The following is a 13,268-nucleotide window of genomic DNA, read 5'->3' on the forward strand; positions in this document are numbered from 1 at the left end:
GTCCCTGAGGGACGGAGAGGCAGGACCAGGCATGACCAAGAAGTCCCACCTCAGCTTCCCAGCCTTCCCGGCCTGCTGGTCCTCCCGCAGCCATCCCTCACTAGAGAGGCCAGAGCAGCATGCGGCCAGCAGCGGCACACCGCGGGAGGCGCCGCTCTGGCTGCCGCTCGCCCTCGGCTGTGTCGGAGCCACGCCGAGCGGGCTCGCAGGGTCAGACCCAGCCACAAGACCAGCAGCTCCATGGGCGCGGGCAGGCAGCGGCGCCCCCCCCAACATGGCACCCGCCCAGCCCAGCCCAGCGCGGTCCCGCACCAAGGCGGCGGCGCGCTGGGCGCCCCAGCGCATGCGCGTCGGGCGGGGCCGGACCATGGGCCGGCGGCGAGCGGGGCCGAGCGTGGCCCGCGAGGTGAGGGGGGGGAGGGCGCGGCGGCCGCTGCGGCTGGGCTGGCGGGGGCCTCGGAGCCACGTCCTTACTCCCGCCTTGAGCGACGGTGTGCGGTGTCCTTGCTCCTGCCGAGCCTTTGAGCCAGTGCCGTGAGGGGCCGTGGGTGTGTGAGTGCCCGTGGGGGTGCTGCCGCGGGCCGTGTCACCAGCCCGTTGTGTGCGTGCGGCGCTGGAAAGCCAGCCGTGTGCTGCTGCTTCTTGAGGGGAGCCCAGTGGTAAACTATCATGTGAGGGGCCTGTAATCACAGCGAGGAGAAAGGGGAAAGGCTGGGGTTTAAGAGTACGTCTCCCTTCTAAGGATGCCTTTTCATTGTGCTTCGGTGTTTTGTCTCTCTCCCTCACTGGAGATTGCGCCTGTGCCATGTGCTTGAGGATGGCTCTTCTTGAGCAGGGAGGTTAAACCTGATGACCCACTGTGGTCCCTTGAAATCTTACCCATTCTGTGATACTGTGATCTCCTGAGTGGCAGGAGGGCTGCTGGTAAGCTCTGTTGAAGCTCTGTCTTTCTGTAAACAACCTGACCTGTGTTAGTTTAGATCTCTCTGAAGCATATGTCTTTCTGGCTCCTGCACTGAACAGTGCTGTCTGGACTCAAGTCGGTTTGAGGTCAGGTCTGTGGGTTTGGATACTGTGGGGACAATAAATCCTGAATGTTCCTCACAAATGGCTGAAATCAGGCAGAATTCATTCAGTGAATCTCACTGGTCACCTCTCTGCCCTGAAGTGTTTTCAGGTGAGCACATGCACAACAGACTAAGGTAACCAGAATGGAAAGGCCAGGGAAATGGCAGGGCGTGTCATATAGGTGTCACCAGCTAGTAGCATAAAGGTGAGTGATACAAAATCCTTAGGGCTGGAAAGGACCTCTGGATATCATCTCATCCAACCCCTCTGCCAGGGCAGGGTCACCTAGAGTAGATCACACCAGGAATGTGACTAGGTAGATTTTGAATGTCTCCAGAGGGAGAAACCCCACAGCCTACTGGAGCAGCCTGTTCCAGTGGTCTGTTTCAGTGTAAAAAGATTTTTTCCTCACATTGAGGTGGGAAAATATCTGTAAGACATCCTGTCTTAGTTTACAGGCATTGTTCCTCCTTCTGTCACTGGGCACCACTGAAAATAGTTTGGCACCAACCTCTTCACACCCACCTTTAAGATATTTATATGTATTGATGAGACCTCCTCTCATCCTGCTGTGTGGCATGGGAGTTTGGTTTATGATTATCTGGTGCGTTTCATTGGTTACACTTTCATTAGAGAAACACAGCTCTGGGCACTCTAACCCAAATATAACCACCAAAGGGAGTCCAGAGGGGTGTGCTGACTGTCCAGGCTTCCTTTGGTGAGCCTACCAGAGAGAACTGAACAGTGATTTTTGGTGGTTTTTTTTGGGTTTTTTTTTTTTTTTGGTTGGTTGTGGCTTGAAAAGTGGTAGACAAGAAGTGTTGAGATGGTAGGGTCTACCTTACAAAAAGAGAGGTGGAAAAATAGCTCAGCCTGTTAGGGACCTGCTGTTCACAGAATGAAAAGGGACTGATTTTAGCTGCCACAGAAAATTCCTGCAAAGAGTTTGAGGACTTATAGTAGCTTTAGATTAAGTTTTGGGGTTCTTTTTAGAAGTTTTCAGGATGGAACATAGTAGTTTTGAAAGGATTTTAGAACTACTCTTTTCTGTGCATTACAGGTAAAAATCTCCGTGCAAAGACTACTACAAGATAAAATTCTTTCCACTTGCAGTGATGAGACACTACTGAAGAGATGTTAGGGAGGAAGAAAAAAATGCCTTTAAGCCAGAGGAAGAGAGGGTTGTGTTTCAGTTTGCATGACAACCGCAATACCTGATTCATAAGTTAAAATTACTCTGTTCAGTATTACCTTCTGAGCTGTTAAAATTGTAAAGAAAACTTTTCAAATGAGTCTTAATATGGCATGATGCATGACTAGCTTTGAAAGGCCTCATCTAGGCAGAGTCATGCTTGTTTAACTGAAGTCATGATGCTAAATGAATGCAATTTTCTATATGGACACTTATCAGATTAGCTTGCATTTACAAATCGCAGATGTAATTGATGTGATCTGTTTTAAATAGATATAAACGGGTCTCCATAATGTTGTGTTGGTTTAAATTCGTGCCACTTCTTTCATATAGCTCTAGTTTTTGACAGACAGCCCTAGTGACAATGCTGAGCTGCATAGGACTTGCTTGAGGAAACTCATCAGGAAAATGAAACTGGCAAGACTGGTCCATTTTGTACCAAAATAGTGAAAATGAAATTAACTAAAAGAGTGACACGGATGACCAAAGGTGTGGAGAACTTTATGCAAGAAGCTACCAAGCATTCCAGGTCCTTTTAAGCTGGAAAATATGACTGCAAGGGACCCAATATAGGCCTATATCCTCTGCGTGCTTAAACAAAGAATGAACATACACTATCAATACAAAGTAAGGGCTATCAAATGAAACCAGCAGCTGACAAGCTCAGAACAAACAGGAGGGGTTGGTTCCTCCCATAACCTGCTGTGAAACTTCTTGCCAAAGGATATTGTAACCACTAAAAATATACTTGTGGCTCAGGCAACAACTGAAAAAAAAGTATCAGAGAAGCAGAAAAGTGCATTAAATTAAAGGCAGTGCCTGGGCAGTGAAATGTCAGGTGTGTGCTTCTATAAAGTATTGTTACATGTATTGCTGCTTCTGTCAGGGCAATGGCTGATCAGTGTCTGTGGAGGAACATAAAGAATAGGAGAAAAGGCCGACACAGTTCGTGCTCAGTGAAGCTGTTCTTGCAGAAGTTTTTGAAAATGTGGTTTGCATGCTCTGTGGTCATGTCTGTGTGCGGTCCTGCAAAGTGCTGGTCTGCGCTGAGGCAGGATGTGCTGACTAACGAGATGGTCCCTGCAAAGCTGAAGGAGGAGGTGCAGGTAGGATCCAGCCTTGCCTCCTTTAGCAGCACACAGGGTTGTTCTGTAGGAGCCATCTTTGCTGGTGGATCATCCTCTGCTGTGAATAGCTTGTCTGGTAAATATTTCCAAGCATGCTGTGGGCGGCATGTCTGTGAAATGATTTTCCAGCGTGCAAAATTATTCCAAGAGCATGGAGAAAATGGAAGTGTGTCCATGAACAGCAAGTTAGCACTTCAATTTAAACAAAATTCGTCTCTGCTGGACTGATTTTAATAATCCAGCCAAATTTGTGGATGCAGGAACCATTAATTCTTCTGTGAAAGAACTGCTCAAGTGTGCTGGCAGGTGACAAGGCATGTAAAGACTGCTCAGGGACGGGGTTTTTTCTTTGCCCCCACCTCTTGAGTTGACTTTGATCTGTTTTATGAGGGTCAGAAGATGAAAACCTCATTACCTAATGCTGTTGGATGTCGACGTATGTGTGATATGGCTCTTTGCCAGTATCTTAATTAGGGAATTCATAAAAGCGGAGGGTGGATGCCAGTTCTTGAAAAGCGCTTTTAGCCTTTCTGCTGGAAAGAAAGCTTTCATTAATTTGCTACAAAATGTATTAAATGGGATCCAGCTCAATTCTATAAGCAAACCTGCTTCTTTTTCACTTCTCTCTTTGTCTCTGCCTTTATGTGAGCCATTTTGGGCTCTCTGCCCAAGATGGTCCCAACAAATGGAATTTGTAATAAGCATGTAAGTCAGTTTGGATTGAAATCCATTCCAGGTCTCTCTAGTTTAAAAAGGTTTCCAGATCATGAGCAAGTGTTGCCAGAATTCAGCAAAAATAGCTGAATGCCTTGTCATACCTGTGGAGCAAAGGAGACATCTGGTCTTAGATCCCTGTGTGCATCCAAAGCTGCTGGGACTTGACTTCCTGAAGTGTCTCCTGAAGAGCTTCAGAAGGGCAGCTCTGTGTGCCCAGATCTGCTGCCTGGATATGAAGCACATGTTTCACTCCCTCTTTTCAACTGGGACTACTTAAAGATGTTGCTGTGAATGAAGTCCTGTGTCTCTGCTACCATCTGTGTGAACCTGAGAAGCAGTCATGTGAACTTTCTGCTTGCTGCATTCCAGCTCCATCCTAGAGGATCCCCTTCAAGGAAAGGAGAGCTAAAAGGAGGAAAGGTTCATCTTTGCAACTTAGGAGGCACTGTGCTGAGGTTGCCACTAAAGAGATAAGGCAGTGTGATGTGCAAGGGTGGTTCAGCTAAACGAGCTTGGCTCCTTGTTTTCCTCTGGGCTTCTAGTGTGCCCATGTATGTACCCCAACTAACCTCATGTATTATTTAGTAGGAGGGAAAGCTTTCCATCCACAGCAAGCTCAGGTGAGCACCTGCTTCTAGGATTGCTCTCCTGAAGGACTAGTTGTAGCAGGGAATTATGGCAAAGCCCTACAGATTTTCTTGTGCTACAATTTTACAGGCTATGGCCCCCCATAGGAGTTTCCTTAGCAGCCCAGAGAGTAATCAGTAGTTCCCAGGTATTACTCTGATTTTTTTCTTTGTGCTTATTTTCTTTTCTGCCTTTCTTTTGTTCTGCAGTGAAGAGTTACTTGGATGGCTGAGTTGCCGAGAGATTCCTGGCTTGCAGGAGCAGCACCTAAATGCCAAGCAAGGCAATGGCATTGGCATATCAAGATAGTGCTCTGCCCATAGTTTGGGTCAGTGTCTGAGGCTTCTTATTCAAATGAGCTGCCTTCAGAGCAGAGGCAGAATTTATAAGTGGGGAAAGTGAGGGACAGTAACGGATAACATCTGTGAATCCCCACTCTTGTCCTTCCTTATAACTCCTACCCATGCTAGCCAGAAGAAGTAGTGGGATTCTGAAAGAAAAGTATTTTGTTCATTCAGCAATCTGTTCCTCCTTCCTTGCTTTTTCTTTTTTTTTCTCTGGTTATTTTTTTATCCCTTGTGCCCCCAGCTCAGCACAGCTGATGGTGCAGTTCTGGGGCGTGTGGTTTATTAGCAAATTATTGCTCTCCAGCAGGGGACCCAAACTTGGGTTTTGATTTAAGAGCAGTAAAACCAGTTGAAACTTTAAAGTATTATGTGGAATCTGGAGATTTTTAGTCAGCAGAAAGTGAAAGCACTGACAAAGCTGGGCAGAATATACTCTTGCTAAGTCTCATGAAATGAGGGAAGTATGGGCAGAGAATATATTAGTGAGAGCAACTGCCAGCCAGAAGGAGCAGGCATGGAGGAGAGGATTGGAGTGCAGTAGCATGGATAATTTAGTGGTGGGGTTGGCAGCTGATTAAGTAAAGCACTCATTAACTCTTTAATGTATTATTTAGCGTTATTTTAAAATATATTTCCAGAGAAGCCATGGTGCACTGTAATAATTTAACAGGCTAAGAAGGAGCCAGGTAACACATGCTGAAGCATCTTTCCCTGTGTGTGCACATAAGGGTTTCCAACAGCTAAGGGAGCAGAAACAGCCATTTGCAAATGGTAGGAACTGGTGAGGGAGATGGTAATTCTTAAATTTCACTGGACCAACACCCCACCTCTGCTGTACCACACTGTGCTATTAAAGTAACTTGCTGATAAGTGTGGTCAGAGCTGGCCTGGGTGAAGTCCTTTCTTGGTCCTGAAGCAGACTGGGGCAATGCATCATGCTGACTGAGTTGTAGTGCGTGACATGGTGATGAGCAGCTACACTTAACATTCTTAACTGGCACAGCTGGAAATGGAGGAGGACAATTATCCTCTTCCAGGCAAACCTAAGCATTGCCAAACACAGAAGTGCTATTCCCTGAGCTTTGGGATCAGGTGACATGCCTTGGTGCTCCCCTTGGACTCAGGGGAGCTGTGCATTTGCTTCTGGGGAGTTTGGCATCTTGAGCACTTGCAGAGTTGCCTAATAGCCCAGGACTTTGAGATTGCAAATCAAAGATTTATTTGAGCCTTCTTATAATGTCCCCCTCCCCAGTTCTGCTGTGCTCCTTCCAGACTACTTAACTGACTGGTTAAACTTATTTTTATGGTCTGCTTTGTATCAAGCTTCTTCTCTCCAGTCCTGCTTAGTTATAATGCTTGCCTGCTTTTCCTGAGCAGAAGGTGTGAGATTGTTAATGAGCTCATTAACAGGAGCTGATCAGAACAGAGCTGTTCCCAAAGCAGCAATAATTAGGGATCACTACCTTTGATTTTGTTTCCCTTATTACTGTTTATGAGTGTGTTTGTGCTCTAGGCAGCTCATTCCACCTTTACCAAGGACTGTGCTGCCTCTTAGCGTCCGGTGTGTGAAAGCTCCCACCACAGGGAGGCCATGCTGCCAGCCTTGGCCTTCCCTGGAGAACCAGGCACAGCAGGAGCGTTGCACTAAGTAGCTCAAAAGAGAGGTCACTGCCTCTTCAGTTCACCGAGGCCGTTTTCTTTCAGGCTAGGTTGTTGTGTTCATGTTGTCTGATTAGTCCCTCTGTTTCCTTGCTGGAAGCAAGCTTGAAAGACAAAGTGTTCCTTGAGATGTCTGTGGTTGCCAGGCAGAAGAGAGGAATGATTCCCAGAACTGTTGTCCATGGTAGGATTCCCTTCTGGGCAGTCTGTTTGCATACAAGGAAATGAACCCTCCTGTGCCTAGCTGTGGTTACTCCCCTCCACAGGAAGACACAGGGGTGGCTGTTGGGATACTTGATCAAGAGACACAAGGAGATAACCAGTGTTTTTCTGCACAGAAACTTGTTGCTGTCAACACTTGGTACAGGTTGAAGGAGGCAGTGGCGAATGCTCTCTTGACCATACTGTGCAGACACCTGTTGCTGTTGTAGATTTAGTTGGGTAAAAGAGACTGGAGGTATCCCTTTGTTCCCTCTTCACCCAACCAGACAGCTGAGGGTACTTTGTAGATTTCTGCATCCATTCACAGTGCTAAAATAAGACCCTGTCTCTCAGGCTTTGGTTTAGGCCAGTGTCTCTCTTTTTATCTTCTAATTGCATAAAGATACCTAAGATCGCACCTTTCCTTGTAGAAATGCAAAGAAACCTAGAGCAGGCTGGAACAGGATCAGATCCTAGCAAAAGGGTGCTGGCCTGCCACACAATAGGCAGTGTCAGGGCTGGTTTGGCTTTGTCTGGGGTGAAGATGTTACAGTTGTCTGGGCTAGAATACAGGCTGAGCTGGGAGATGATGAGCTCTCTGTACTGTGGTCTCTACACAGATCTGGGATTCTTCCCTTCATCTGGGGAGGAATAGTAGCTGAACTGCCACCATCCGAATGGGAATGAGTCCTTGTAAGCTGGGAGAAGAAATGATGGTGACTGGTGTGGTGTTTTTCAGATTGATGGATTGGAGGAGAAGCTGGCACGCTGCAGACAGAGCATGGAAGAGGTGGACCTCAAGCTGCGCAGGGAGAAGCTCAGCCCCGAAGGAAGGTATTGCTGACCAGGTCCTCACACAGCAGTGTGTGTGCACTTCAGCTTAGCCGTCATCCTGCTGTAGGACCAAGCAAGGGCTCTTGAAGGGGTGGGAATGTGTGATTTCCCCATGACAAGACTCTCTTCCCACAGCTTGGAGCTTTCTTGGGGAACTTGCCTCTGTGTGAAGGGCAGTGATATAGAGAGAGAGAGAGAGAGCTGTATCTTATTAACAGCCTGACTCCAGCCTGTGCCACAACCAGACAAGTCGTGCCTGAAACTTGCCAGTTCATTTGCAGGCCTGGCTCCTGGCCAGTTAGGAACCTGCTCTGAGTCTGGCAAAGCTTTACTGCTCACTGCTGCTCAGGCCTTGCTGAAGCCACCTGGGTTCAATCAGGGAGATGAGCAGCGACTACTACTGAGGGCCAAACCAGGCTGGGATGCAGCTGCAAAAGCAGCTAAGGGAAAATATCTGTGCCTGTGTTGCTAACGTATCTGGATGTAGGGATGAGTTAGTGCGCTGGCTTTTCTTGGGAACACTAAGAGGGACAATTCTCCTAAAATCTGTGGCTGCCGTAGGGGCAGCAGTTGTTGGCTTCTAGAGTTTAGATTCAAGCAAGGACTTGGTCCTGGATTTTGTAGTAGGCATAGGCAGAACCTGCTGTTCCTCATGAGTGTGAAGCAAGGGACTTTCAATGTCCCAGCTGATTTTCAAATCTCTCTGCCTGAGGACATTTTTTCAGTCACTAGCATCCTACTGCTCTGCTCCAAGCAAAAAAAGGCTGGGAAGCTCAGTCATCAGCCCAGGGAGTGATCCTGATGATCCTGGTGTTTGCTCTACACTACTGTTCTGTAGAACCCCATTAGAAATGATCATAGCAATAGTGATGTCTCCATACCCTGATATTTATCAGGCTTAGTTTAACTTCTTTGTTAAACTCTCCTTTGCACTCCTCCCCTCTTCCTTTACTGGGGTTTTCTATCCCCACCAATATTTAGACAGGGTCCTGTCTCTTCCTGTCCCTCTTCTCTGTAGCTCCTCATCTCAACAATCCTTTCCTGGCCTAAATTCTCCTTGTTACTGTCTGTATTCTTTATCTGGGGCTTAGGTGGCCAACAACCAGACCTACAGCTGTGGTAACTTGACAGGATATGATATATGATGGTTTCTGACTGAAATATAGGGCCTAGAGCAAAGAATTATGAATTAAGATTCTTGGGGCCTTCTATGAGTTTTACAGCTTGTATGGAAATAGAAACAGAACTTTCATTGTCCTATTCCAGACCCTTTGAAAAACCCTGGAGGGAAGGTACCATGATCAAAATTATCGATTCAGTGTATAGCACACAAAGAGGAGCTCGGCTTTTCCACTTTGAAGTTCAGTTGTCATGGTTTCTTCATGTCTCTCTCCAAGCTTCTTCCCTTGACTCTCTTCACAAGGCAAATTTCTAAGTAGCAGCTCAGTCATGTTGGTAAATCTGTCTTCTCACTTCCTCCTGGCTGCTCTCCACCCAGTTTTCTTCTAGAGCCCTTTCCTCCCCTGCTGCTCCTGATGTAGCTTGCTTTCTTGCACTCCCTTACACTAAGCTAGCTGTACACATAGATTTGTATCTTTTCCCTCCTACAGGTTGTTCTTGCTGTGCCCCAAGGGGAACAAACTCTGTTATACTTTCTGCCTTCTCTGAACCAGGAGATAATTTGTTAGTTTGCATGTTTATTTATGTGCAGAGTCTGAAAGGACTGACTGTGTCCTCACTGCCCTAATGGAAACACTGCTGCTTTCAGGAATTTTATTTTGGGTTTATGTTTTAATCAGTATATTAATTAATCATCTTGTGCAATTTAAGACAAGGGTTGGGTTGGCCTAACTTAGTCTTTTCTGTTATTATGAGTCTTCAATCTAATGACAGGTTGTTTAACTCATTAGTACTGGGCTCGGATTCAGCTTGTTTCCTTGAGTTCACCAGTTTCCATAAATTGGATACCTCTGACAAAGGGATCCCACCTTCAAGTGGTGAGAAGAATTACTATTCCAGCACTAAGCCCAATGTGGTGGGGGGGAAGGATCCTCCAGAGAGCATATAAGGACCCTGCTCCATCCCATAGCTGTTTTAGAACTTCCTGCCTTACCTAGCGGGAACTGGACTAGGGGAATGACCCAAGAGCCCTTTCTAGCTGTTTGCCTACATTGCTCTCCTGAAAGGAGAGACAGGAAGCAATTTAGGGGAAGGAAAAAAATAATCTAAAATGCTGCATCTCTTCTCTTGCCCAACTGGGTACTTCTAAACTGTCACCCTACCAACAGGGAGGGGTGAGGGGCTCATCCTCTAAGCAGATATCACCAGCAGTGGGGACAGTCTCTTCCATCATGTGAGCAAAGAAATAGGCTGTGTTCTGCCTCGCAGGTAATGAACTCCTCTTCTCATTACAGAAAGTCACTGGAGAGAGAGCGAAACTTACTAATGACCAAAGCTGACAACTATGGTAAGAGCTTCATTAAAAATGGTCCCTCTGGGCAGGATGGGATCAGTGCTGCAGCTCAGCTTTGTCTTCAAGCTCCTGCTACCTTTGACTTCTGCCTTTGAATTTAGCTTCAACCAAAGGGAGCTAGACTAATGGAAATGTAGTCAGCATATTTTAATAGGAGTCTGCATCCTCCTAGTTGAGCTGTACTTCCGTAGGGAAAAAAATAAGCATCAGCTAATGAAAGGGAGAAAATGTACCCCTCCACATACCCCAAATTACCAGTCTTTAGATAATCATAGCTAACTGATTGGCTCGAGTAGCTTTTAACATTCCTCTCCCCAATGCTTTTTTTTTTTTCCTAGTGGAGGCTAGGCAAAAGGTAAGTGCTATCAGGAGTGTAGCAAAATATACCTTCCTTGGGGAAAGTTCTGACTGCATCAAGTTATGAGGCCACTCAGCACAAGAGCATAGCGATTGACACTGATGTGCTGCCTGTACTTCTAGAGGGCCACGTCTTTCTTGGTGCAAGTCCTGCTGTAGACACTTAGAATGAAAGTCTGAGATACCACACTTGACAGGACTTCCATTCCACTAGAGGTGCTGCTTTGTACATCTTCAGGCTCCTGGTACTGATCAGTGTGTTACCTGCTTGGCAGTACTCTGCAGCTGTTGCAAGCAGCAGAGCTTACACAAAGGAAAGAGGCACAAGTATTCTTTTGGGTCTTGAGGGTTGAAAGCTGGGGATGGCCAGCAAATGTGTAATTATAACTCATGCTAGAGGACTCAAGTTTCCAGAAGAGTAACAGTTAATTTAAACAGACTGAAAGCTGTTCCCTAAGGGCCTACCACTAGAGACAGCAGAGGACTGAAAATTGCTGCCACCCTTTTACCAGCCAGTAGTCAGCCATCCTTGATGGCAGAGCAGATCAGTCTGACAGCAGCTCATGCAGCAGCAACAGCCTCACCTAATGGTGACATCACTGCTTTGGCCTCTGACTAAATCTTTCCTTATTCCAGCTGATGCACTTGAGGCCATAAACAGCAGCTGCTGACAACGGCATTGTCAGCATCAGTTTAAGCTGGCACTGCGTGCATGAGGTTATGTGACCCCATCACCTCCTTTGTGGTCTTGCAGATTCAAGCAGATTGCTCTGTGGCTGCATGAGAATGCTTGTATTAGATGAAGAATGAGGCAGAAAGAACAGCTAAAAGTCTCTTTTGATTACCAGCACCACTTGGGGAATTGCTGGAGGCTGCTTGTGCAAACTGTAGAGACAGTAATATGTGCAGTCTCTGCAGATAAACTCGGCAACAAAAGCAGTCTGTCTCTGGACAGTGCACACCCAATCTTGCCTGCCACACACTTAGTGCTGTTTGGCCTTGCAGTCTGTAGGGCTGGAGGCCTCACTGCTTGCCTGTACCAGCCAGCAAAGTTTTGTGGAACAGACCTAGTAAGAGTGGGGTTCTCATCTTTGGTAAAGGGGAATCAAACAGAAATGGAGATTGGCAAGAGTCCATACTTGAACTAGCCACTGTCTTCCTCTCTCTGCATCTGTGGTTCTTAGGTTGCTTTCCTTCTCCCTGGTTTACCTATCTCTAAAAGGCTTCAGACCCCAACAGAATAAGAGTGTCCAGGTTCAAACCTTTTCCACACTGATCCTTCTGAGGTGTAAGGAAACACAGGTTCTGCAGCATTCAAAGGTGTCTACAGTTGTATTTAAATTTTAGCACTAGAAAGAGTTACCAGGCTGTTACATCTAGAAGATAGTAGAAATAGCTCTCTGCCCTCCTGTTTCCTTCATTCTCTTAGGGAACAAGCAGTTATTCTAATGACACAGTCTATCCTTAGTAGAGGCCTATAGCAATGTCATTTGCCAACAGGAACTGGTCTGGCACTGAAGTATTCTCATCCTGACACTACGAGTGTCAGGATGAGAGCAAATGAAAGGGTTCCTACTAGTTTGGGTAGTTACTTCCCATTCAGCACATCCTTTGGTAGCTTTGCATACTGCTCCCAAAATTTTTGCCTGTGGCCAAGGTAGCTTTGTGCTTCTAAGACAGTTTTGAAAGGAAGTGCAGCTGCAACATGAAGAACCTTCACAGGCAAGTCTTTTGTTTGTTTCCCAGAGAAAGAACTGAGTGGGCTTCGTAAGGAAAATCGCAAGAATGCTGCCCTTGCTGTGGCCATGGCATTGCTGATTGCTCTTATTTACGCCTGCTGGACGATGTGATTGCACTCAAGAATTCTCCCTGCTGAACAAATGACTCCTGCAAGGAGCTCTTCTTCCTCTCACCATTGTGCCTCCCCCAAGGGTGAGGATCAGCATTTCAAATTACTGTTCTTGTTTATTGTCTCCAAGCCTTGTTGTAGGGAAGATTTTTCTCTGCAAATTGAGGAGGACAGGAGACAAACCAGAAATCACAGCACACTTGAGCTTGGAAATCAGGTCAAGCAGAGCTCAAGGTGGTGCCATCTTAGCCAAAACACAGTCAGGACCATCCAGCCTGATCCAGGAAGGCAATACATTCTCCTTTTTGAAGGGGACCTTTGTGATCACAGGCAGGTGCTTTCTGCACAGCCCAGGTGGAATACACACCTTGGCTCCTGTGACACAGTCATAAACTGAAGGGACCAAACTCTTGATGCAAAGGCTAATGTGTAGGTATTGCAATTCTATGTATTTCCAGAGCTGAGCTAAAGATGCTTCCTCCTCCACCCTGATTTCCAGAACCATAGGAACTCTACATCCCCAAAAGCAGATGGGATGTAGGTATCTCTGCAAGCAGGGAGCAGCATCCACATTCAAATATGGGTGCTTGGGCTGTGAGATCATCTGCCTACCTCTCCAGTGCATCAGAGCTTGGTAGCCAGTTTGTGCCTTTGAGAATCAGCACTTGCAGAAGAAAATTTACTATCAACCCCCAGAGATGAAAGTGCTTCTGTAGAGCTTTAAATAAAATAATTTGACCTTTTCATTTCCTGTTTTGTTTATTTGGTGGGGGTTTTTCCCTGTTCTGTCCTGTTTCTCAGCCACTGCTTTATTCTC

The 13,268-nt window shown here is 46.5% G+C and overlaps 1 protein-coding gene across 3 annotated transcripts; it reads left to right on the forward strand.

The window, feature by feature from the left end:
- Positions 1 to 335: 335 nt before the first annotated feature.
- Positions 336 to 13,197, forward strand: CCDC167 (coiled-coil domain containing 167). 3 transcript variants are annotated; one of them, XR_009485747.1, is made up of 5 exons: positions 336 to 406; positions 7,678 to 7,772; positions 10,187 to 10,239; positions 12,349 to 12,534; positions 12,910 to 13,197. XR_009485747.1 is itself a non-coding variant. In XM_059841388.1 (4 exons), exons 1-4 carry the CDS (start codon positions 344 to 346, stop codon positions 12,450 to 12,452), a joined length of 315 nt encoding a protein of 104 aa, XP_059697371.1. In that variant the 5' UTR covers positions 336 to 343; the 3' UTR covers positions 12,453 to 13,197. The 3 variants fall into 3 exon arrangements, 2 of the variants coding, with proteins under 2 accessions (XP_059697371.1, XP_059697372.1); XM_059841388.1 differs by having other exon boundaries at positions 12,349 to 13,197; XM_059841389.1 differs by lacking the exon at positions 336 to 406 and adding an exon at positions 4,956 to 5,059 and having other exon boundaries at positions 12,349 to 13,197.
- Positions 13,198 to 13,268: the final 71 nt, after the last annotated feature.

Source organism: Haemorhous mexicanus, chromosome 3 (genome assembly GCF_027477595.1).
Source record: "Haemorhous mexicanus isolate bHaeMex1 chromosome 3, bHaeMex1.pri, whole genome shotgun sequence".
Lineage (NCBI taxonomy): Eukaryota > Metazoa > Chordata > Aves > Passeriformes > Fringillidae > Haemorhous > Haemorhous mexicanus.